At 35.9% G+C, this 24,206-nt stretch overlaps 5 protein-coding genes and 2 non-coding genes across 7 annotated transcripts; 6 read left to right on the top strand and 1 right to left on the bottom strand.

Annotated features, from left to right (window-relative positions):
* Positions 1-2,273: 2,273 nt before the first annotated feature.
* LOC107411877 (large ribosomal subunit protein eL18y) lies at positions 2,274-4,934 on the top strand. The gene is made up of 5 exons (XM_016019546.4): positions 2,274-2,429; positions 2,544-2,633; positions 3,999-4,127; positions 4,250-4,432; positions 4,591-4,934. The coding sequence occupies exons 1-5, from the start codon at positions 2,427-2,429 to the stop codon at positions 4,747-4,749; spliced, it is 564 nt and encodes a 187-aa protein (XP_015875032.2). The 5' UTR covers positions 2,274-2,426; the 3' UTR covers positions 4,750-4,934.
* Positions 3,159-3,253, top strand: LOC112490799 (small nucleolar RNA snoR69Y). The gene has a single exon (XR_003054995.2). It is a non-coding gene; the product is annotated as a small nucleolar RNA snoR69Y (small nucleolar RNA).
* LOC112490805 (small nucleolar RNA snoR53Y) lies at positions 3,438-3,516 on the top strand. Its single transcript, XR_003055000.1, has one exon. It is a non-coding gene; the product is annotated as a small nucleolar RNA snoR53Y (small nucleolar RNA).
* Positions 4,935-5,631: 697 nt separating the features above from the next.
* LOC107411839 (uncharacterized) lies at positions 5,632-7,131 on the bottom strand. The gene is made up of 3 exons (XM_016019509.4): positions 6,598-7,131; positions 6,104-6,345; positions 5,632-5,991 (listed from the first exon to the last, which is right to left on the bottom strand). The coding sequence occupies exons 1-3, from the start codon at positions 7,126-7,128 to the stop codon at positions 5,745-5,747; spliced, it is 1,020 nt and encodes a 339-aa protein (XP_015874995.4). The 5' UTR covers positions 7,129-7,131; the 3' UTR covers positions 5,632-5,744.
* Positions 7,132-8,141: 1,010 nt separating this feature from the next.
* Positions 8,142-8,687, top strand: LOC107411838 (putative invertase inhibitor). Its single transcript, XM_016019508.3, has one exon. It carries the CDS (start codon positions 8,142-8,144, stop codon positions 8,685-8,687), a length of 546 nt encoding a protein of 181 aa, XP_015874994.3.
* Positions 8,688-15,153: 6,466 nt separating this feature from the next.
* Positions 15,154-20,953, top strand: LOC107411837 (putative pectinesterase/pectinesterase inhibitor 26). The gene is made up of 3 exons (XM_016019506.3): positions 15,154-15,679; positions 18,191-18,661; positions 20,463-20,953. Exons 1-3 carry the CDS (start codon positions 15,154-15,156, stop codon positions 20,951-20,953), a joined length of 1,488 nt encoding a protein of 495 aa, XP_015874992.3.
* Positions 20,954-22,126: 1,173 nt separating this feature from the next.
* LOC107411836 (uncharacterized) lies at positions 22,127-24,206 on the top strand. The gene has a single exon (XM_016019505.4). It carries the CDS (start codon positions 22,831-22,833, stop codon positions 24,076-24,078), a length of 1,248 nt encoding a protein of 415 aa, XP_015874991.3. The 5' UTR covers positions 22,127-22,830; the 3' UTR covers positions 24,079-24,206.

The raw sequence follows: 24,206 nt of genomic DNA, 5'->3' as shown, positions 1-24,206 counted from the left end.
CATTCATAGACAGGCATCTCCATAACAATAATAATAATACCAAAAACAAGAACTTGTTCTCTCCGAGACATTCCTCCTTGGGATATCCCATCCTCACCAAGTTTACAGTCCTTGATTTTGATGATCATCGTAGTATTATTGATCCCATTCCTTGTGTTACTGAGAGTATCAATGTGAAATTACATATTACTAAGGAGATGGAGAAGATGAAGAAGACAAGGCCACTTAATTGTCTTATGAGACGGTGTCACAGTGCAATGGCCTCCTTTGTATTTATGATGGTGATGATTATGATTGTCCCATGGTTGTCTTATTATGCAACCCATCAATCAATAAATTCAGAATTCTTCCTCCATTCTTTTTACCTTATGCTAAAACAATCTGATTAGGATTTGGCTATGATTCTAGATCTAAAGATTTCAAGACAATAAGGTTTCCACTTACCGATCTTCCTGCGAGAGCTGAGCTATACACTTTGAGTAGCAACTGTTGGAGAGAGATCAAGTTCAATCATATTATAGGTCAGAAATATCCTTTGGGCACTTGTGAATTTTTGAAGTCCGGCATACTTGGAAGGAGTTTATTGTTGGTTAGGAATAGATAATGATGGTAATGGTGAACAAGAGGTGCTTTCATTTGATATGTGCCAGGAGGAATTTCAATGCATTCCATTGCCACCCAACAATGCAGAGTTCCATAGCATTACACGTGGAATGAAGAATCCCTTCTTGTGTTTTTGTATTACCACACTTTCGCAGATAAAAGAACCATTGAGATGTGGGTAATGGATCGTCAACATCGTTCTTCTTCTTCTTCTTCTTCTTCTTGTTCTTGGACTAAACATGCTGTATTCAATATTCTTGGCTTCAAATTTATATGGGATAGATACCGTTTTTGTTTTGGAAGAGGGACGAACTTCCTGTGGGAATTTGTCATAATAAGATACAACTGGTGTCTTACAACATTGGTACTGGAAAGTTTAGGAAATTTTCAATTACTGTTGCAACTAAATTAGATACTTATTCTGGACCACTGCTGTTGTTTCTTGTGTGAATAGCTTGGTTTCTGTCAAAACTAGGTAAAAATAAAGGCTCTAGAACTGCTTGCTACTAGTAAAAAGCTTTTCTATTATTTTTTATGATTTGCGTTTTTATCATTTATTAGTTTTATCTTTTGCTTTGACAATACAATACAAGCCCATACTTCCTTTGATTAGTAATCTTTGGCAATGTTATTACTTTCTCAAACAATGATTTTGATTTGAGTTTCCATTGGACTTGAAATTGAAAGCTCAGAAGTGTAATCACTGTATCATGAAAAATATCACAATAAAGTAGTTAGGGCGCAGACATAATGTGTCCTGGTCTTACATCTCCTGGTGGTGCTTTGGATGATGAAGTGGGGGTGCAGAAAACTCCTTTGGAATGAACTTTGCAACTTGTTTTTACAACACCTATTTTATATGAGAAAATCATGCTGTTTTGTCTTTTATGTGTTTGTCATTTTTAGTATTCCTTACGTGTATAGCACAGAGTATTGATTTTGATAATGACAGATGAGAAGAGATTTCTTCCTTGCTATGTTTCATTTACACATTGCAAAGAATTTGATTTTGGATTCTTGAAACCAGCATCACGTACTTGTAGTCGTAGGAACCATTTTAACTTATCCACGCCCTCTTAAAAATGTATTTTCAAATATTATTATTATTTTTTTTAAATTTTGGTAAGAGTAAATCCTGAAATTTTTATTATTTTATTTTGTATTTTTGCTAATAGTTAAGACTGAAAACCCTAGCTTGGTTTAATTTAATGACAACTTTAGGAATGATTATGTCGAGGTTTTGAACCATGGATCTAGAGGTGTGTTCTTAATGGCTTTACTTGTATGCTAAGTCTACAAATACTAACTTTGTTTAATTGAAAAATCCAAATAAATAAAAACAATCTTTTAATTAGGGCTATAAATAAGTTCAAATGGCTCATGATTGGGTAGCTGTTCAAAATAACTCATAAAGATCAACTTGGTTTTAGCTATTCAAATTAACTCATAAAGAAAATTATTAAATCTTGAATAATAAACGAAATTTGCAAGTCGATTTTTGAATAATAAATTAAGCTCCGTTTAAATTTATTATTTGTATGTATCCGTAGAAAATGAGATTATGAATTTGTTTTTTTGGGCTGGACTTCCTGGGATAGTCAACATCTGCAAATGTATAATCCTTAGACACGTGTACGGCCATAACGTGAAAGGCTCCACAAAAAACCAGTGGACTTTGACGCACTGGATAACATTGTGAGGTCCAATAACAATAAAAGGGCTCCAAAAACCCTAACTTCACTCTGAGTAGTTTTCGGGCCAAGAAGGAAGCGGCGTCCCAACCAGAAGCAGAGAAGGTCTTCGTCGCATCAAGTCAGGCAGCAATGGTTACTATTTGTCACTCTTCTTTGTATTTTCATGGCATATATATATATATATATATATTTTAAATATGTGACTTAGAATTTGAGAGTAAATCATTTCCATGTGGTGGCACACAGGGGATCGATCTAGTCGCCGGAGGTAAGGCCAAGAAGGCCAAGCGTACTGCACCAAAGTCCGATGATATTTATCTTAAGCTTCTCGTTAAGGTCAGTCACTAATAGACAATTTCCTGTCTTTTTTTTTCATTCTTTTTTTTTTTCCCTTTTTTTTTTTTCTGTTTGTTTATGTATAAATTTTTTTTGTTTGTTTATTGAAAGAAAAAAATTTTGTCTTTGTATAAACATTGTGTTTCTTTATGATGGGTATGTGTTTAAGTTTGTTAATACGTGTGGAATTTCTTTTTTTTTTTTTTTTCTTTCATATGTTTGAATGTTTCTGTGTGATTATATTGCTTTCAAATACATATTAGTATTGTTTCTTTCTTGTCTCATTGCACTGAAATAACTTTTTATTTATTTTTAAATATACTTATGGTTATTTTCCATTTCACTTCTCTCTTTGTTTTTGTTTAGCTTAATTTAGCTACTTACTAAGTGAAATATTCATTTGCTTTGTAAAGTGATAGAGATCTGTTTTCTTGTTTGAAAAAGAAAGGAAAAAATGTATATATTGGAACAATTACCGTAGGCTGGCATACTTTGTGCTTGGTATAAGTTCGTATTATACATAAATTTTCCATGATGATAAATGTATATCCCAGCTCATTATGAGGCCTTTTATAAGGTCAGGGAATAGATTTTTTTCCAACATTTATCTGAGCCCACAAGTAGTCTTCTCTTTATTTTTCCTTCTTTTTTCCCCCTTATTTCAGAAGGTTTGTTTTCATTTAAATGGTAATCTTGATGGATATCTGATAGAAGGGACATACAAAGTGGATTTAAAAAAAAAAAAAAAAATTAAAATTTGGGATTTGATTCAGGTGTCCTCTAATACAGAGAAATTTTGGAGAAGTTCCCTGTGATGCTATAATTGGACCATGCTAATGCTGATTGCTGCATGATTAATCCGTTTTAATATTCTGAGGGAACTAGCATTTTTTCTCCTGATTAACTATACTAAGTTTCTTTAGCATTTGGTGTATATGTGTTAGTTTTTACAATCTTATAGAAAAAAAAATGTTTAATATATATATATATATATATATATATATATTGTAATTGGTTATTGTATCAATTTTTATATGAATATAGAAAGGGATCGGTGGGTTTCTTTGTCATAAGTTTTTGTTTAGCTAGGAAGTTTAATGTTGTATTTTGATTACTGTATTGGATAAAATACCGGAATATCTTGTTTATGGGAGATTGCTGAGGGTCCAAATTTATTGCTGGGAAAAATAGTCTTCCTTGGTCTAATGTGGTTTTATAGAGAGTGTATGTAGAGTGCATGTCTAAGACATGTTTTGCTAGTTCTAGTATCACTGATCGTCTCTTCTTAGGTTTTGTAACATGATTTTTTGTTTTGTGCATGTCTTATATATGTAGTCTCATTATAAATGGTTATTTCTTAATCAGCTATATCGCTTTCTTGTCCGGAGGACCGGAAGCAAGTTTAACGCTGTGATTCTCAAGAGATTGTTCATGAGCAAGGTCAACAAGCCACCACTATCTCTTTCTAGACTCATCCGATTCATGAAAGGAAAGGTTGGTGTTAGTCTTTATCTTCATACCCTTCTCCAGCAAGATTAGTGAATTCTTGTTCTTGATTAATTTGGACGTCTTCATTTTTTATGCTATGGTCTTGAATTGCTTCTGAAATTACATAGGAAAGTAAGATTGCTGTGGTTGTGGGGACTGTGACCGATGATATCCGGGTTTATGAAGTTCCAGCATTGAAGGTAACAGCACTGAGGTTCACTGAGACTGCAAGGGCAAGAATTGAGAAGGCAGGAGGAGAGTGCTTGACCTTTGATCAACTTGCTTTGAGGGCACCATTGGGCCAGAACACTGTATGTGAATTGATATCATTGTTGGCTTTTGTTATTGGGTTGTGTTGTTATGGAATTGGGGATACATATCTAGTTTTCATTCTACCAAATTCACAAAACTAGTTAAGCTATTTATTATTTTTTTTTTGCAATATATTTAATTTTGGATGCCTATGCAGGTTCTCCTTAGGGGTCCAAAGAATGCACGTGAAGCGGTGAAACACTTTGGTCCTGCACCAGGTGTGCCTCACAGCCACAGTAAACCGTATGTGCGGTCAAAGGGAAGGAAGTTTGAGAGGGCTAGAGGAAGGAGGAACAGCAGAGGATTTAGAGTTTGAGCTAAATTTATTATTTGAAATTAAAGATTTGTCTTTTCTGACTGGTAATCCAATTTTGCTTTGCTTTAGGTATCTTTGGCCTGTGTTTTTTTGTTTTGTTCCCTGTTGGGATAATGTATTTTCAAGTGGTCCAGCGGTTATTTGAATGCTTACAATTGGAGTTTAAAAAAGATAATTTTGATCCATCTTAGTATGCTTTACTGTTATAATCAGTGCTTGAATTGGAGAAGGCTTTTTTCCTCTGTTATTGTGTTGGTGCCAAAATTAATGTTTTTGATTAAACCCTCTTGTAATGAGTATTTTAATGAAATGGTTGAATTAGCTATAAGAATCAATTACCAGCCATTTCAAGTCAGCTTCTGGCTTATGGCAAATCATATAACGATAAAGATCTACTATAGAGTTATTGCAAGTATAATACGTAATCTACTTGGTATAACATTTTCAATAAATAAATAAAATTCCTTTGAATAATGGCCCTTGACCTAAGTTGATTGCAACTACCAATGGTTTCACATCTTTTATTATACATATTTCATTAGAAGTGGGAATTCTCATTGACATACCAATACGAATATAGTTTCATTGTCTTTTTCCTAGTAATTTTAAAAAGTTGTACAAACATTTGTTTCACACATTTAAATGAAATGTAAAAGTTATTTAATAGATGAACTAACAATATAGTTTCATGATGTCCTACGTTTTTAGCAATTTTTTTTTTTTTTTTTTGGGGGGGTTAGATGTTAATAAATTGCCACTAACTAAAGATTTGTTTTTTTATTATCAGAGACTTTCAAGTCTATTTATTACATCCACCCAAAAAAAAAAGAAAAAAAAAAAGGAAAGTCCATTCAACACAACATGGCAAAGACAGTTCCTGGGCAATAGCAAACCAGAAAAAGGTGAACGATTTCAAAATTCACAAAATAAACGCTAAAATTCCTACTTAATCAAAAGCTTAAAATTGCATGCGAAGGGAAAGACTAAAAAGAAGCTTAGAACTTGTTGATAAAGTCATAAATGTGATTGCTAACTTCCTCTGCTCTTTCTTGGTTGATGAAATGACCAACTGCTTCCATCACGACAATTTCTTCCAAAAATGGCACATCTTTCTTGAATCCACCATTATGCACATATTCCTTCACTCCTGGTGTAGTATACATCATGTCCAAATCTCCCACAATGAACTTCACAGGAACTCTTACTTGTGTCCCTGTCCATGGCCCCGTAAGCTCCCAATTTCTACAAAAGCAAAAACTTATTCACTTACCATGTAAAATGGTCAGAGTTAAATATTAAATGCACCAAAAATTTAATAAAAAAGTAGGTTCAGCGAAGATTAAAATGAACATACAAATCCAAAGCTCTGTAGTAGTTCAATGGCCCAGTAAACCCTTTATGGCCAAACTTGGTAGCATAATAGTTAAGATCTTCCTCCAAAAGCCATGTGGGTAAGGTAACTGAACTGTCGGTACTGGTTTGGAATGCTTTCCCTTTTGGAATACAAGGTGGTCCTGGTTGGCGATTTGTCAGAACGTTCTTCAATACATTTACTGTACCAATTTGAGCAATCTCAGCTTCAATTTCCCCTGGTTTCTGCACCATAACAAGGAAAATGCAAAATACGAGTACGTGGTTATGTTTATTAGGAGAATATATATATATATATATATATATATATAATGAAGATATAAATTAACAACTTAACCCAAAACTGGAAAAAAAAAGATTGTTATGTTTAATATTGCATGCAAAAAAGTTTTACTAAAAGAGAAACTTTTCACCAAGTAGTGAAATAAGCTTAAACATGAACAGCTTTTAGTTTGTGTGTATAACAAAAACAAGAACCTGAAATCTGCAGATATAGTAGTCATCACCAAACAAAGTTCGCATGCTGTCAACTGGCTTCATCTTCGGATGTCTTGGCCTGAATGGTACACTAAGGCTCACAAATGCTTTCACTCTTTCTGGCCTAAACAAGCACAAGTACCATGCAATGATGGCTCCCCAGTCCTGAGCTACAACATACACTTTCTCTTCGCCAAGAGTGTCCATCAGCGCAACAAGGTCGCCAACGATGTGAAGGCAGCTGTAGCTAGTGATAGAAGTCGGTGCATCAGTGTCGCCATAGCCGCGGAGGTCTGGTGCAACAGCATGGTATCCTAGTGAGCTCAAGGCATTAATCTGGTGGCGCCAGGAGTACCAGAGTTCAGGGAAACCATGAATGAAGAGTACCGTTGGACCTTGTCCTTTCTCTGCTATGTGCATGGAGATGCCATTAACACTAACCATCCTATGCTCTATTCCTTCCATGTCTTTATTTTTATCTCTCTCTCTCTCTCTCTCTCTCTCTCTTAGTTTGTGTAAAATCTGTTTCATGGATGGCAAAAAAATGTGGTTTTTATGGATGAGTGAGTGAGTGTAGGTTGTGAACGGTAGTGGAATAAATGCATGCAGGTCATTAATTGAAGGCCGAACAAGTTGATATGACGAAGTATATTGTATTGTGGCCTGAGTAACTGCTTTCAAGGAAAAGAAAAATCGCTCTGGTAATCTTGGGAAGAGTTATGTCTTGGCTTAATTTTCCAAGGTGGACTGTTTGGAAGCATGGAAAACAGCGAACTAGAAGGATGTTATATAAGTAAAAGGAAAAGAAAATTAATTCCTTGCGTTGCCGTGTATTGGAAACATTTCCTTTTTTTTTCTTATACTTGTACCTCTTTATATCTAATGCTAGCATTGTGTTTGAAAGTAGTTGGGAATTATGAAAGGATTTAAATATGCAAATTCAAGCATTTATAAGCATTTTTTTTTGGGTAATAAAGCATTTAAAAGCATTGATTTCTCTTACTTGTGACAAACATATATTTGAAATGATGATTTACCAACATGATAATGATCCTAGTAGCCTTGGAGTTTCTAAAACGTTACCAATACATGGATACCATATTGATTAGAAAAGAAATTGACCAATTTAGAAGAAAATAAAAAATAATTATAATGAGGAAAACAAAAAAAAAAAAAAAAAAAAAAAACAAGAGAAGTCATATTTGCTTCTATTTTAGATTAAAAGCTCAAGAATATCTAAAAAGATTTAGTTGAAATGAGATTATCATCATTAACAGAACCAAGAACACCAATTAAACGCTGTCATTATTGAATGGCCGAGCGCTTCTTTCCCTAAAACGTTGAGGAGACATCGATTGCCTAATATGGCTAATAAAAAGGTAAAACTCCACCTAACCCTCTACCACGGAAAGTAAAAAGTGGCTCCATAAAAGCTAGCGTTTCCTCATACTACTCCAAAACCCACAAGACAACATTTTTTTTGTTCTCCATCCAAATAAAAACAATAATTCTAGTAAAGGGAAAAAGGAAAAATAAATAAAAAAATGAAGCCCATTTCAAGTGTTTCTCCTCTCATACTTGTATGCCTATTTCTTACAGAATTCCATGTAACAAATGCAAGAGGGTTAATCAAGAAAGCATGTGAAACTTCCTTGCACAAGGGCCTTTGTCTAGCTACTATCAAAGCTGATCGTGATTATAAAGGTGCTAAACTCCACGATCTAGGTCAAATTGTACTGAAAGCTGCAACATCAAATGCCAGTGCTTTACAAAAAGAAGTGGAACAATTGCTCAAGGAAAGAGCTAGTACCTCTGTTGAGAGTGCCTTGAAAGATTGCAAAGAGAACTATGATGATGCTGTTTCTCAACTTGAGAAATCCAAGCAAGCTTTGGAACATAAACGGTATAACGATGTTAATACATGGGTTACGGCTGCAATGAACGATGCAGATTCATGCGAGCAAGGTTTAAAAGAATCAGCAGATAAGGACTCATCAATAGCCCAAAAGACTTTCATTTTTGGTCAACTTTGCAGTAATGTCTTGGCTGTTACCAATAAAGCTGCTGCTGGTGCGACTAGATCGGTCTAACTCAAGATTGCTAGCATATATTTGTTCGTTCAACTCTGCAAAGCAAAATACTCTGCGGAAGCTCAGTGAAATTCCATATTGAATTCAGTTGCAATATATGTATGCCCTGTTCATTCCATTCTTTGTTGAAATTGGAACAATTGTAAAAGTGGTTGCATATGGTAAAATGAATTATAAATATTTTGATGAACCAAAATATTTCTCAAGTCCAAATTCATTTTCTTAAGTTCACACATGGTGAAGAGAAAGTTTCAGGGTTCAGAAAGATATGCATCAATAGGCATATCATTGAAATCAGAAACCAAAATGATGAACAGCTTGCAGATTTACAAAATGAATAAGTAAAATGTTAACTTGACGGAGAATTTTAGTTTTACCGCAAGACTTTACAAAGCTGATGAGTGATGAATGCCAATTTCTATGTTTCATACACAGTGGCCCTATACATATACCAATTACTTATGCTAATGGAGAAGCTTTCTAAAACTTGCAACAAATATAAATTCGCAATAGATACTAGTGACAAGAATGCCAAAGCTACAAAGCAAGTTTGAAGCTCATAAGTAATTAAAGAGTTGAAGTGTGTCCCTCAAGGAATCAGTTTTAAGGCACATGTTCATGCTTCACAAAAATGAAATTGTTTTTCACATTTTCTCTTGTACCTCTGTATAAATGAGACAAATATGGTAAGAAATTCTACAGTACTGAAGGGGCCGGATCAAACCCAATATTTGATAGTATTCAAACTTGCCATGTTAGATAAGTTATGCGAGTGATCCTCTCGAGAGATTTCTTATAATTATTTGGTATTGAATAAATTGGAATATGCTCCAGTTTTAAATAATATATATTTATATAAATTTGTTTTTAATGAACATAAAAGAAAGTTTTTTTACTTTTTATTATTATTATTTTTTTGGCTGAGAACATAAAAGAAAATTAATATGATATTAATTAAAAGTATCATTGTCCTCTAAGAGTGGTCTGTTCCTTCCATGTCTTTAATTATTTTGCTTTCTCTGTGTTTTCTCTAAGTGTAAAAACCTGTTTCTAAGTGTAATACTTGTACGACTTTACCTTTCACCTAATCTAATGCTAGCAATGTATTTGATAGTTGGGGATCATGAAAAGTTTTAAGCATACATTTTTTTCCATATACCTATCCAAAATGTTTTTCAGGCATTGACAAGCACTGATTTCTCATATTTGTGACAAAGATATGTTTTAAACGATCATTGACCAACTTGAGAATGATGGTAGTAGCTTTTGGGGTTTCTAAACAGCTACCAGTGATTTGCATACATGGGTACCATATTGATTAGAGAAGAATTAATTGACCAAAAACAATTTTCGTACTTAGAAGAAAACAAAAAAAATAGTGTTAAAAAAACCGAAAGAAGTTGTATTTGCTTCTATTTTAGATTAAAGCTCAAGAAAGTCTGAAAAGATTGAGTTCAAAATGAGGTTATCATCAATACCAGAACCAAGAACACCAATTAAACGCTGTAGCTATTGAATGGCAAAGCGCTTTTTTCTCTAAAACGGTGAGTGGACATTGCCTAAATATAGCAGATAAAAAAGTAAAACTAAATCTAACCCTCCACCATGGAAAGCAAAAAGTGCTCTATAAAAGCTAACATTTCCTCATACTACTTCTGTTACGGAATTGGGAGAAAAATAACTAGCAACGGAAACAAAGAAAGCGAAGAACAAACACACAATTTACGTGGAAACCTTTGACGGGAAAAACCACGGGCAGGGAGAAGCAAATCCAATATCGAAAGATTGGTACAAAGGTGAGCAAAATTTCGCGATACCCCTAAAACCCCGAGACCTCTGCTTCCACCACAGAGCCCCAAATTTTTCTCCAAAATTAGTTTCACCAAATGGGTCGCACCGCGAGCTTTTCGGGTCGGGTCAACAAGAATTCGGGTCACTAACTCTAACAATCTCCACCTTGACACGAATTCCATATAAGGAATGAAAAAACATACAAAACTCCAATCTTCGATAAAAGTTGCCATCCTCTTCCACAAAAGCCCCTAAAGGCAAAGCTCAACAACAAACACCAACCAAGTCCAAGCAATGCTCAAACTTGGCTACTGGAAGTGCCTTGGTCATCATGTCAGCAGGATTATCATGAGTACTCACCTTGCTGACAACAATATCTCCACGAGCAATAACATCACGTACAAAATGATACCGAACATCTATATGTTTTGTCCTCTCGTGAAACATCTGATCTTTAGTGAGATAGATAGCACTCTGAATATCACAATTGATGACCGTACTCTCCTGCTCAGAGCTCAACTCACCTATCAACGCCCTTAACCAAATAGCTTCTTTCACCGCTTCAGCTATAGCCATATATTCAGCTTCTGTAGTTGATAGTGCAACTGTTGCTTACAAAACAGATTTCCAACTGATAGAAGTATCTCCAAGAGTAAATACATAACCAGTAGTGGACCTCCTTCTATCAAGGTCCCCAGCAAAATCTGCATCAACATATCCACTTACACCCTCCTTACTTCCACCAAACTCTAAACAAGTGTTAGTAGTGCCTTTCAAGTACCTTAGAATCCACTTGACAGCTTGCCAGTGTTGTTTGCCAGGATTAGCCATATACTGGCTCACAACACTAACAGCATGTGCAATGTCAGGACGGGTACACACCATAGCATACATCAAACTACCAACAGCACTAGAATAAGGAACATGTGACATATACTCAATATCTCTATCCGACTGTGGTGACATATCAGCAGACAATCTAAAATGAGTAGCTAATGGAGTACTTACAGGTTTAGCGTTCTTCATTCCAAAACGCTCCAGAACTTTCTCAACAAAAGATCTTTGAGTCAAGAAAAATTTACCTGTAGATCTATCTCTCTCAATCTCCATACTAAGAATCTTCTTTGCCGCTCCCAAATCTTTCATCTTAAATTCACCACTCAATTCTGCTTTCAATCTGTTGATATCGGATTTCTTCTTGGCCACTATCAGCATATCATCAACATAAAGCAACAAATAGATAAATGAGCCATCTTCCAACTTCCTAAAATACACACAGCTATCATATTGGCTTCTAGAATAGCCATGGCTAACCATAAACCCATCAAACCGCTTGTACCACTGACGTGGGGATTGCTTCAAACCATACAAGGACCTTTTCAACAAACACACATGATCCTCTTTTCCTTCAACCTCGAAACCTTCGGGTTGCTGCATATAAATTGTCTCCTCAAGCTCACCATGCAAGAAAGCGGTCTTCACATCTAGTTGCTCCAACTCTAAATCATGCATAGCAACGAGCGCTAACAAAGCACGAATAGAAGTATGTTTAATGACAGGGGAAAATATATCATTAAAATCAACTCTCTGTACCTGTGAATACCCCTTCGCTACTAAACGTGCTTTGTACCTCGCATCTTCAACACCAGGAATGCCTTCTTTCTTTTTGTAGACCCACTTGCATCCCACAATCTTCTTACCCTCTGGAGGTAATGCCAACTCCCAAGTGTGGTTCTTATGAAGTGACTCCACCTCTTCCTGCACAGCAATTAACCACTTTGCAAAATCCTCACATGAAATGGCTTCATAATAGTTGCAAGGATCACTGGGACTCTCGATCTCCTGTGCTGCAACACAAGCAAAAGTGACATAGTCAACTAAACTAGAGGGCTTCTTGATCTCCCTGCGAGGTCTATCCTTGGCAATCGAATGCTCCTGCACCTCCTCAATTCTCTCTTCTTCCAGATGAGTGGGTGTCTCAAATGGGCCTGAAACTGAACCATTCTGTGAAGTACTTACTTCCTCCACCCTAAACTCCACCTGCTTTGGCATACTGTCTGAAACAACGAGCTCCTTTTTCGGATGCAGCATTGCCATCTCATCAAACACAACATCCCTGCTAATCACAACCTTAGATGACTTTGGATCATGAAGCCAAACTCTGTATCCTTTTACACCCTGCGGGTAACCAAGAAATATGCCCTTCTTCGATCTAGGCTCAAACTTACCATCATTAACATGAACATAGGCAGGGCATCCAAATACCTTCAAATCTAAATAATTAGCAGGTTTTCCAGACCATACCTCTTCAGGAGTCTTGCAATCGATTGCTGCCGATGGAGAACGATTCACCAAGTAGCAAGCTGTAGCAGCTGCTTCTGCCCAAAATTCCTGTGCTAACCCAGAATTCGACAACATGCATCACACTTTCTCCATAAGAGTTCTGTTCATCCGCTCAGCCACACCATTTTGCTGCAGAGTTCCTCTAACTGTGAGATGTCTAACAATCCCTTCGTTTTTACAAAACTCATTGAAAACACCATCACAGAACTCCAATCCATTATCTGTACGAAGGTGCTTCACCCTTCTTTCCGTCTGCTTCTCTACCAAAGCTTTCCATTGCTTGAAGATAGCAAATACGTCATTCTTGTGCTTCAAGAAATATACCCAGACCTCCCTAGAGAAATCATCAATGAAGGTCAACATATATCTGCCACCACCCTTAGAAGCAGTACGTGCAGGTCCCCAAAGATCTGAATGAATGTAGTCTAGAGTGCCTTTGGTTTTGTAAATTCCAGTACTGAAGCTAACTCTCTTCTGCTTCCCAAACACACAATGTTCACAAAACTCCAACTTCGAGATACTCCGATCACCAAGCAAACTCCGTTTGCTCAACATCGCCAAACCTTTCTCACTCATATGGCCCAATCTCATATGCCACAAACGAGTAACATCCGAATCTGACATGGACACTGAAACAGCAGCCGACCCCATTACCACAGAACCCTGTAGCCTGAATAATGTACCAACCAGGCTAGCTTTCATCACCACCAAAGCACCATTCAGAACCCTCAAAACTCCACCTCCACCAGAAAAAGAACAACCAGACTTATCCAAAGCAGATAAAGAAATTAAATTTTTAGACATATCTGGAACGTGACGTACCTCAGATAGTGTTCTGATAATTCCATCATGCATCTTCACCCTTACAGTTCCAATGCCGATGACACAGCAAGGATGATCATCTCCCATCAGCACAACACCTTTATCCACCAGAACATAAGAAGAGAACCAATCCCTATGGAGACAGATGTGAAACGAACAGGCTGAATCCAAAATCCATCCCTGCTTGCCCGAACTATCCTCAGTCACTGAATAAACATCTCCATCTTCAATTTCCTCATGTGCGACACTGGCTTCGGCATGTTCCTTACTCTTTTCATTATTTTTATTCTGAAGCTTACGACATTCAGTTTTGATGTGCCCTTTTTTCTTACAGTAGTGACAAATAAGGTTTCTGAACCTTGACTTCGATCTTGGCCGACTACCACCATTGTTATTTTGATCTCTAGATGATGTTCTACCTCTAACAATCAAACCCTCTCCTCCGGAACTCCCAAAATTATTGTTATCCGAACTGCTGGTCAACTCCTTATCAAACAACTCCTTAGAATATAAAGAAGCTTTCACGTCCTCCAATTTTAGGGTTTTATTACTGTAAATCAAAGTCTCCCTAAAATTTTTATACGATGGAGGTAAGGAACGCAGTAGCATTAGGGCCTGATCTTCATCATCATATTTAATGTCCATGTTCGCCAGATCCAACAAAATAGTAGAAAAGTCATCTATGTGTGTTTTAATAGATGTACCTTCAACCATAGAAAGGGTGTATAGACGGTGCTTCGCAATCAATTTCGTTGTGAGATTCTTTGTGATGTACAAAGATTCCAACTTGTCCCATAAGTCCTTTGTTGTCTTCTGATCAAGGACCTCCTTCAAAACTTCATTGGACAAGCATAGCTGAATGGTAGATAGGGCACGCTCATCAACCTCGGCTTTCTTTTCGGCATCCCACGAAGACGGTATCTGCTCCTTGCCAACCAACACCTTGTGTAAACCGTTCTGTGTCAAAATCGCCTTCATCTTGACTTGCCACATGGAGAAACTCATGTTGCGCTCAAATTTCTCAATGTCGAACTTTGTTGCCATGATCGAAAGAAAAAAAAAAAATTCCTAAATAGATCGACGCGGCTCTGATACCACTTGTTACGGAATTGGGAGAAAAATAACTAGCAACGGAAACAAAGAAAGCGAAGAACAAACACACAATTTACGTGGAAACCCTTGACGGGAAAAACCACGGGCAGGGAGAAGCAAATCCAATATCGAAAGATTGGTACAAAGGTGAGCAAAATTTCGCGATACCCCTAAAACCCCAATTATAGCCGAAAACCAAAAATATATAGTACAGAAGAAACCCTAAAATTGAACAGAGCCCTAAATTTTTCTCCAAAATTAGTTTCACCAAATGGGTCGCACCGCGAGCTTTTTGGGTCGGGTCAACAAGAATTCGGGTCACTAACTCTAACAACTTCAAAACCCACAAGACAAGATTTTTTGTCTCCATCCAAACAAAAACAAAAATTCTAGTAAAGAAAAAAACAAAAAACAAAAAATGAAGCCCATTTCAAGTGTCTCCCTTCTCATACTTATATGCCTATTTCTTACAGAATTCCATGCAACAAATGCAAGAGGGTTAATCAATAAAGCATGTGAAACTTCCTTGCACAAGGGCCTTTGTGTAGCTACTATCAAAGCCGATCCTGGCTATAAAGGTGCTAAACTCCATGATCTAGCCGAAATTGTACTGAAAGCTGCAACGTCAAAGGCCACCGGCTTACAAAAAGACGTTGAACAATTGCTCAAGGAAAGAGCTGGTACCTCTGTTGAGAGTGCCTTGAAAGATTGCAAAGATAACTATGCTGATGCTGTTTCTCAACTTGAGAAATCCAAGCAAGCTTTGGAAAATAAACGGTATAATGATGTTAATACATGGGTTACGGCTGCGATGAACGATGCAGATTCGTGTGAACAAGGTTTCAAAGAACAAGCAGATAAAGACTCATCAATAGGCCAGAAGACTGTCATTTTTGGCCATCTTTGCAGTAATGTCTTGGCTGTTACAAATAAGGCTGCTGCTGGTGCGAATGCATCGGTATAATTCTCATAGAATGTCTGCTGCAATTAATGTATGCCCTGCTCTTTCCATTTTTTGTTGAAATTGGAACAATTGTAAAAGTGGTTGGAGATGGTAAGATGACTTATATATAAATATTTTGATGAATCAAAATACTTCTTTTAAGTCCAAATTCATTTTCTTTAGATCACTCATGGTAAAGAAAAGGTTTCAAGGTTCTGAAAGATGTGCATCAATATGCATATAATTCAAATCAGAAACCAAAAAGATGAACAGCTTGAAATTTTACAAAACGAATAAGTAAAATGTTAGCTTAAGCAACGAATTTTAGTTTTAATGCAAGATTTACAAAGCCGATGAGAAATGATTTATTAATCCGTATGACTACCAATTTCAGGTTTAATACGCATATTGTCCCTGTACAGATACCAATTACGTATGCTAAGATGGAGAAACTTTCTGAAACTTGCAATAAATAGAAATTTGCAAATAGATATTACTGACAAGAATGACAAAGCTGCAAAGCAAGTTTGAAGCTCATAAGTGATAAAAGAGTTGAAGTTTTTTTGGGAAAGAAACCACATTCAAGGGTCAAGGCACATCTTCATGCTTCACAAAAGTGAAACTGTTTCACATTTTCTCTTGCACTTTTGTATAAGTGGGACAAATATGGTAAGAGATATTCTACAGTATTCAAAAGGCCGGATCAAATCCATTATTTGTTATGGTATTCAAATTTGCCATGTCAGATAAGTTATATGAGTGGTCCTCTCAAGAGATTTCTTATAATTTAACTGGCATTGAACAAATTGGAATATTCTCCAGTTTATTATATTGGTGAATATATATAGATTTGTTTTTAATGAACATAAAAGGAAGTTTATATGATATTAATTAAAAGTATCGTTGTCCTCTAAGGTTGGTCTATTCCTTCCATGTCTTTATTTTGCTCTCTCTCTCTCTCTCTCTCTGTCTCTGTGTTTTCCAAGTGTAAAAACCCGTTTCATGAATAGCAAAAGACTCTGGTTTTTTATGGATGAGTGAGTGTAGGTTGTGCAGGTCATTAATTGAAGGCCGAACAAGTTGATGATAAGGTATATTGTATTATGGTCTGCTTTCAGGAAAAAGAAAGATCACTGTGGTAATCTTAGGAATGGTTGTCTTGGCTTAATTTTCCAGGGTGGACTGTTCGGAAGCATGGAAAACAGTAACCTTGAAGGTCATTATATTAGCAAAAGAAAACGAAAATGGCTTTGCCCGTATTGGAAACATGTCTTCACTTTCTAATACTTGTAACACTTTACCTTTCACCAAATCTAATGCTAGCAATGTATTTGAAAGTAGTTTGGGATCATGAATTTATATATATATATATATATATATATAGATACATATTTTTCCAAAGTCCTATCCAAAACGTTTTTCAAGCATATATGTAAGCGTAGATTTCTCGTAATTGTGATGAACATATGTTTTAAACTATCATTGACCAACTGGAGAATGATGGGAGTAGCCTTGGGGATTCTAAATAGCTACTTAGAAAAGAAATTGAACAAAAAATTAATAATAATAACAATAAGAAGAAGAAGAAGAAGAATTTAATTAGAAAAAAATAAAAAGAAAAAAAAAACTGAAATAAATCGTATTTGTTGAATGATATATGAAAAGGTATTTAAAAATGGAGGCTTGAGTATAATGGAGGAGGTTAAAAAATGACTGGTTGGCAAAAGAAAAAAGAGTGGGCCAAACTAAATATAATGGAAAGGAAGAGAAAAGCTGAAACAAAAAAAAATGCACGTTAATTTTTGCACCTTCTAATACATACAAAACAGATTGGATACAAGCCTATATATAAGGTTAAAAGAGGCGGTGAAAAATGATTACAACCGCCATGCTTACCTAAATGAAAAAACAAGCCTAAGTCCACGTTTACATGAACTTTTATAAATGTCAACTTTATATGATTTTAAGTAAACCACTTGACATCATTTCATTAATTGCAAATACAGGTGTCAACAATTCTTCAAGCTTAAGGAAACACCACTACATTCTTGGCCAATTATTCAATCGCCGACTTTGCCAATTACAAATTATTATTATTATTATTTTACTTTTTAACAGCATTTGCTTCTATTTTTAGATCAAACTCAAGAAAATCTGAAAAGATTTAGTTGAAAATGAGGTTATCATAAATACCATAACCAAAAAGACCAATTACACGCTGTCATTGTCGAATGGCCAAGCGCTTCTTTCTCTAAAATGGTGAGTGGACATTACCTAAATATAGCTGATAAAAAAATAAAACTAAATCTGACCCTCCACCATGGAAAGTAAAAAGTGCACTATAAAAGCTAGCATTCGCTCATGCTGCTTCAAAACCCACAATACAAGATTTTTTCTCTCCATTCAAACAAAAACAGTAATTCTAGTAAAGGAATAAAAAATAAAATAAAATAAAAAATGAAGCCCATTTCAAGTTTTTCCTTTCTCATGATTGCATGCCTATTTCTTACAGAATTCCACGCAACAAATGCAAGAGGGTTAATCAAGAAAGCATGTGAAACTTCCTTGCACAAGGGCTTGTGTGTAGCTACTCTCAAAGCGGATACTGATTATAAAGGTGCCAAACTCCATGATCTAGCCGAAATTGTCCTGAAAGCTGCAACATCAAACGCCACGGCGTTACAAAAAGAAGTTGGACAGTTTCTCAAGGAAAGAGCTGATACATCTGTTGAGAGTGCCTTGAAAGATTGCAAAGAGAACTACGATGATGCTGTTTCGCAACTTGAGAAATCCAAGAAAGCTTTGGAAAATAAACGCTATAATGATGTTAATACATGGGTTACAGCTGCCATGAACGATGCAGATTCATGTGAGCAAGGTTTCAAAGAACAAGCAGAGAAGGACTCCCCAATAGCTCAAAAGACTGTCATTTTTGGCCAACTTTGCAGTAATGTCTTGGCTGTTACAAATAAGGCTGCTGCTGGTGCGAATGTATCGATCTAATTCCAATACATTGATGGCATATGTATATTGTTTGTTCAACTCTAGAACAGCAAAAATAATGTTGAAGCGCCATGAATTCCATATTGAATTTCGATTGCAATAAATGTATGCCCTGTTCTTCCCATTATTTGGTGAAATTGGAAAATTGGTAAAAGTGGTTGGAGGTGGTAATATAAATTATACATATATTTTGACTAATCAAGATACTTCCAAGTCTAAATTCATTAAGTTCACTCATGGCAAAGACAAAGCTTCAGCATTCCAAAAGATATGCATCAATATGCATATAAGTCATACCACAAAAAAATAAAAAATAAAAAGAAGAAGAGTCATATCAGAAACCAGAATATGAATATCTTTAAATTTTACGAAATGAATGAGTAAAATGATAACTTAACTAAGAATTTTAATTTTAATGCCAGATTTTACAAGCTGGTGTCTCAATACAGATAACAACTACGTACGCTGAGATGGAGAAGCTTGTTAAAACTTGTAACAAGTATAAATTTAAAATAGATATCGGTGACAAGAATGACAAAGCTGCAAAACAAGTTTGAAGCACATAAGTGATAAAAGAGTTGAAGTTTGTCCCGCAAGAAATCACATTCAAGGCACACGTTCATGCTTCGCAAAAATGAATTTGGTCTTCACATTTTCTCATGTAATTTAAAATAGAATCGCTTACCATATATGGGACAAATATGGTAAGAGATTCTACAGTGCTGAAAGCCTGGATCAAACCCCATATTTGATAGTATTCAAACTAGCCATGGCAGATAAGTTATATAAGTGGTCCTCTCAGGAGATTTCTTATAATTAATTAATTGGTATTGAACAAACTGGAAAATGCTCCAGTTTTATTATTTTAGTGAATAATATATATTTATATAAATTTTTTTTTAATGAACATAAAAGAATTCTTTATTTTATTTTTAGCTCAGAACATAAAAAAGAAAGTTATCATGATATCAAGTAAAAGTATCATTGTCCTCTAAGATTGGTCTATTCCTTCCATATCTTTATTTTGCTCTCTCTGTGTCTTCTAAGTGTGTTTACCTGTTTCTAAGTGTAAAACTTGTACCACATTACCTTTCACCAAATCTAATGCTAGCAATGTATTTGATAGTTGGGGATCATGAAGGGGTCTAAAACATGCATTTTTTTTCGAAATACCTATCAAAAACGTTCTTGGGGCATTTATAAGCACTGATTTCTCATAATTGTGACACGCATGTTTTAAACAATCATTGACCAACTTGAGAATGATGGTAAGCTTTGGGTTTCTAAAAAGCTACCACTGATTTTCATACATGGGTACATCATTGATTAGAAAAGAATTAATTGACCAAAAAAATTAAGTACTTAGAAGAAAATAAAAATTAAAAACCAAAAGAAGTTGTATTTGCTTCTATTTTAGATTAAACGCTCAAGAAAATCTGAAAAGATTTAATTCAAAATGAGGTTATCATCAATACCAGAACCAACAAAGCCAATTAAACGCTGTCATTATTGAATGGCCAAGCGCTTTTTTATCTAAAACGGTGAGTGGACATTGCCTGATTGTAGTTGATAAAAAGGTAATACTAAATCTAAATCTCCACCATGGAAAGTAAAAAGTGCTCTATAAGAGTTAGCATTTCCTCATCCTACTTCAAAACAAGACAAGATTTTTTCTTTCCATCCAAACAAAAACAATAATTCTGGTAAAGGGAAAAAAAAGAAAAAAATGAAGCCCATTTCAAGTGTTTCTGTTCCCATATTTGCATGCCTATTTCTTACAGAATACCATGCAACAAATGCAAGAGGGTTAATCAAGAAAGCATGTGAAACTTCCTTGCACAAGGGCTTGTGTGTAGCTACTCTCAAAGCCGATCGTGATTATAAAGGTGCTAAACTCCATGATCTTGCTGAAATTGTACTGAAAGCTGCAACATCAAATGGCACGGCCTTAAGAAAAGAAGTTGAACAATTGCTCAAGGAAAGAGCTGATACATCTGTTGAGAGTGCTTTGAAAGATTGCAAAGAGAACTACAATGATGCTGTTTCTCAACTTGAGAAATCCAAGCAAGCTTTGGAAAATAAACGCTATAATGTTGTTAATACATGGGTTACAGCGGCAATGAACGATGCAGATTCATGTGAGCAAGGTTTCAAAGAACAAGCAGATAAGGACTCAACAATAGCCCAAAAGACTTTCATTTTTGGTCAACTTTGCAGTGCTGTCTTGGCTGTTACAAATAAAGCTGCTGCTGGTGCGACTGTATCAGTCTAAATGTGTGGAAGGTCGATCAATTCCATTGCAAGAAATGTGTGCCCTGCTCTTCCCATTCTTTGTTGAAATTGGAACAATTATAAAATTTGTTGCATATGGTAACATGAATTATATATATTTGGATAAATCAAAATACTTCTCAAGTCCAAATTCATTTTCTCATGTTCATTCACTCTAAAGCCAAAAGTTTCTGGTTCCAAAAGATATGCATCAATATGCATATAAATCATATCAGAAACTGGGATGATGAACAGCTTGAAATTTTAAAAAATGAATGAGTAAAATGCTAACTTAACAGATAATTTTAGTTTTAATGATAGATTTTACAAGCTGATGATTTATTAATTAGTATGAATTCCACTTCGTAGGTTTAATACTCATGGTATCCCTCTACAGATAACAATTACGTACGCTAAGATGGAGAAGCTTTCTAAAACTTGTAACAAATAGAAATTTGCAATAGATATCAGTGACAAGAATGACAAAGCTGCAAAACAAGTTTGAAGTGCTTAAGTGATGAAAAGAGTTGAAGTTTGTTCCGCAAGAAATCACATACAAGGCACAAGTTCATGCTTCACGAAAATGAAATTGTTTTTGACTTTTTCTCATGTACTTTTGTATAAATGGACAAATATAGGTCAGACCGATACAATACTGGAGGGGCCAGATCAAACCATTCAAACTTGCCATGTCAGATAAGTTATATTAGTGATTCTTTCAAGAACTTCTGATAATTGATTGGTATTGACCAAATTGGAATTTGATCCAGATTTATTATTTTGCTGAATAACATATATTTTTACAAATTTGTTTTAATGAACATAAAAGAAAGTTAGTATGATATTAATTAAAAGTATCATTGTCTTCTAAGACTGGTTTATAGTTAAAAAAAATAAAAACAAAATGATTTGGAATAGTTTTTAACTATTGGATCTGTTCAATATAATGTAGAATCTTTACCCGCATTTGGGGGTAAAAAGGTGAGAACAGATTTCTTTTTTTTCTTTTTTCTTTTTTCTTTTCTTTTTGCTCCTTCCAAAAATTGCACATTTTTTTTTCCTCTTGAACCCTCCATTCTGCACATATTTCTTCATCAAGGATTAGTCTACATCATGTCAAGGCACTCTTACATGTGATCCTCTCCAAGGAGCAGTGAGCTCCCACATTTTACAACTAAAACAAGGGATTTTCTTGTTTCTACTACCCAAAAAAAAAAAAACAAAAAAATTTTTTTTGCTGCTTTTAGTAACATTCATGCAAAAGTTGTACTCGGAAAAAAGAATATGACATTGGATCTGAAATCTGCAGTAGTAATCATCCCCAAAGAAAGCTCATATGCTCTCAACTGGTCTGGTCAAAAATTAAACAAGCACGAGAACCAATGGGTGACAGCTGAGAGTCCAAGAGTGCCGCAAGGTCACAAGCAATGTGAACTGTGAAGACAGGTTTAGATGCTAAAAGAAGTATTTACCAATGGCAGAGTAGTTATATATATATATATATATATTGCTCCTGTTTTTAGATTATAAAGCTCTTTTGAATAAGTATTCCTAAAAATGAGGGATCCATTGGCGAGAATTCGTTATTTAAACAAACTGATCTTGTCCATGGGGAACTAAGAAGAGCGGTTAAACAGTTTCATCGAGTGGCCATGCAACTTCTCCTTGAAAACATTGAGTGGTCGATTTCCTAAATATGGCTCATAAACAGAATTACATCTCAGAGCTCTATCCGTGAAACCTTCCCTATAAACCCACTCCCCCAGACTTGTCCAAAAGTCATGTCGCCAAAGAAATCTCCTCTACAAAATATAACATAAACATTTTCTCTCCTTTCATCCTGCAAGAAAACCAACCAATTCTATTGAAAAACACAACATGAAGCTCATTTCTAGCTTTTCGATACCCATACTTCTTTTCCTCTTTCTTGCTAAATTCCAAGAAACAAATGCAAAAGGGTTGATCAGCAAAGCCTGCGAGAGTTCAATTCACAAGGACCTGTGCAAAGCCACTCTCAAAGCAGACCCTAGTTGCAAAAGGGCTAGTATGGATGCTCTGGCCAATATAGCTTTGAAAGCTGCATTAGAAAATGGCACCGCTATGCAAAATGAGATTGAAACATTGCTCAAGTCGAGATCAGGTACAACCCTTGAGAGTGCACTGAAAGATTGCAAAGAGAATTTCAAGAACGCAGTTTCCCAACTTAAGAATTCCAAACAAGCGATTGAAAACAAACGCTACAACGATGTCAATACATGGGTGACGGCGGCCATGAACGATGCAGAGTCATGCGACGAAGGGTTCAAAGATGCAGACAAGCAGTCCCCTATATACAAAATGAATACAGTTTTTGGCCAGCTTTGCAGCAATGTCTTGGCCATTACGAATAAGGCTGCAGCTGCTACAACTGATTCTAGTGCTCAGGGGGGTCAAGCAGCTCAAGGAGCTCAAGGGGTTGGTGGTCAAGGAGCGCAAGTGGGGCAAGACTATACTAAACAAGGTAAGTCTGCTGGTTCTATAGGCAAAGGGAACAACGTACGAGCCCCTGATTTAAAAGGGCCTATTACACTTGAGCATGCAAGAATTGCACTAAAAGCTGCATTAGAGGGAGCTGAAACGGCATCCAATGAAATTGTTGAGTTGCACAGTACAAGAGCTGGCACATCCTTTGAGTCTGCGCTGAAAGATTGCAAAGAGAACTACAAAAATGTACTTTCTCAACTCAAGAGATCACTGGAAGCATTAGAAAATCAACGCTACAACGATGTCAATGCATGGGTAACAGCGGCCATGAACGATGCAGAGTCATGTGAAGATGGGTTCAAAGATGAAGGAAAGGATTCCCTTACAATAAGTATCAGTATCGACTTAGGCAAACTCTGCAGCAGTGTCTTGGCCATTACCAATAAGTTGGCTGCTTCTAAAGCAGACTCTGATTATACAAGTCAAGCGGGCAAGGTACATCATGAAACAGTAGTTACGGGGTCAACTGTGAAACAACATCCTCCTTCTCATGGTTCTCTTACGGATTATCAAGCCAAAACTGCTCTAAAAGCTGCATTAGTGCCAATCAGGTACAGAAAGAAATCAATCAATTGGCGGCATCCAAAGCAGGAACGTCTCTAGAAAATGTGCTGAAAGATTGCAAAGAGAACTATGATGATGCAGTTTCCCAACTTACCAACAGCAATGAAGCCTTGGCAAATAAACGCTACAAGGATGTTAGTGCATGGGTTACGGCAGCCTTGAACGAC

The sequence above is a fragment of the Ziziphus jujuba genome, chromosome 10 (assembly GCF_031755915.1).
Source record: "Ziziphus jujuba cultivar Dongzao chromosome 10, ASM3175591v1".
NCBI classification, from domain to species: domain Eukaryota; kingdom Viridiplantae; phylum Streptophyta; class Magnoliopsida; order Rosales; family Rhamnaceae; genus Ziziphus; species Ziziphus jujuba.
Note: the sequence above shows the minus strand (reverse complement) of the source record. Positions and strands in the feature narration are given on the sequence as shown.

What these genes read in the sequence shown, in the direction of transcription:
- LOC107411837 (XM_016019506.3), top strand. Translation starts at nt 15,154, where the DNA reads ATGAAGCCCATTTCAAGTGTCTCCCTTCTCATACTTATATGCCTATTT. An exon ending in TACAAATAAGGCTGCTGCTG is followed by an intron (nt 15,680 to 18,190) that starts GTGCGAATGCAT and finishes TATTTCTTACAG; the next exon opens with AATTCCACGCAACAAATGCA. An exon ending in TACAAATAAGGCTGCTGCTG is followed by an intron (nt 18,662 to 20,462) that starts GTGCGAATGTAT and finishes TATTTCTTACAG; the next exon opens with AATACCATGCAACAAATGCA.
- LOC107411838 (XM_016019508.3), top strand. Translation starts at nt 8,142, where the DNA reads ATGAAGCCCATTTCAAGTGTTTCTCCTCTCATACTTGTATGCCTATTT.
- LOC107411839 (XM_016019509.4), bottom strand. Translation starts at nt 7,128, where the DNA reads ATGAAACAGATTTTACACAAACTAAGAGAGAGAGAGAGAGAGAGAGAG. An exon ending in ACTATATCTGCAGATTTCAG is followed by an intron (nt 6,346 to 6,597) that starts GTTCTTGTTTTT and finishes GTTATGGTGCAG; the next exon opens with AAACCAGGGGAAATTGAAGC. An exon ending in TACTACAGAGCTTTGGATTT is followed by an intron (nt 5,992 to 6,103) that starts GTATGTTCATTT and finishes TTGCTTTTGTAG; the next exon opens with AAATTGGGAGCTTACGGGGC.
- LOC107411877 (XM_016019546.4), top strand. An exon ending in ATCTTAAGCTTCTCGTTAAG is followed by an intron (nt 2,634 to 3,998) that starts GTCAGTCACTAA and finishes TTTCTTAATCAG; the next exon opens with CTATATCGCTTTCTTGTCCG. An exon ending in CACCATTGGGCCAGAACACT is followed by an intron (nt 4,433 to 4,590) that starts GTATGTGAATTG and finishes ATGCCTATGCAG; the next exon opens with GTTCTCCTTAGGGGTCCAAA.
- LOC107411836 (XM_016019505.4), top strand. Translation starts at nt 22,831, where the DNA reads ATGAAGCTCATTTCTAGCTTTTCGATACCCATACTTCTTTTCCTCTTT.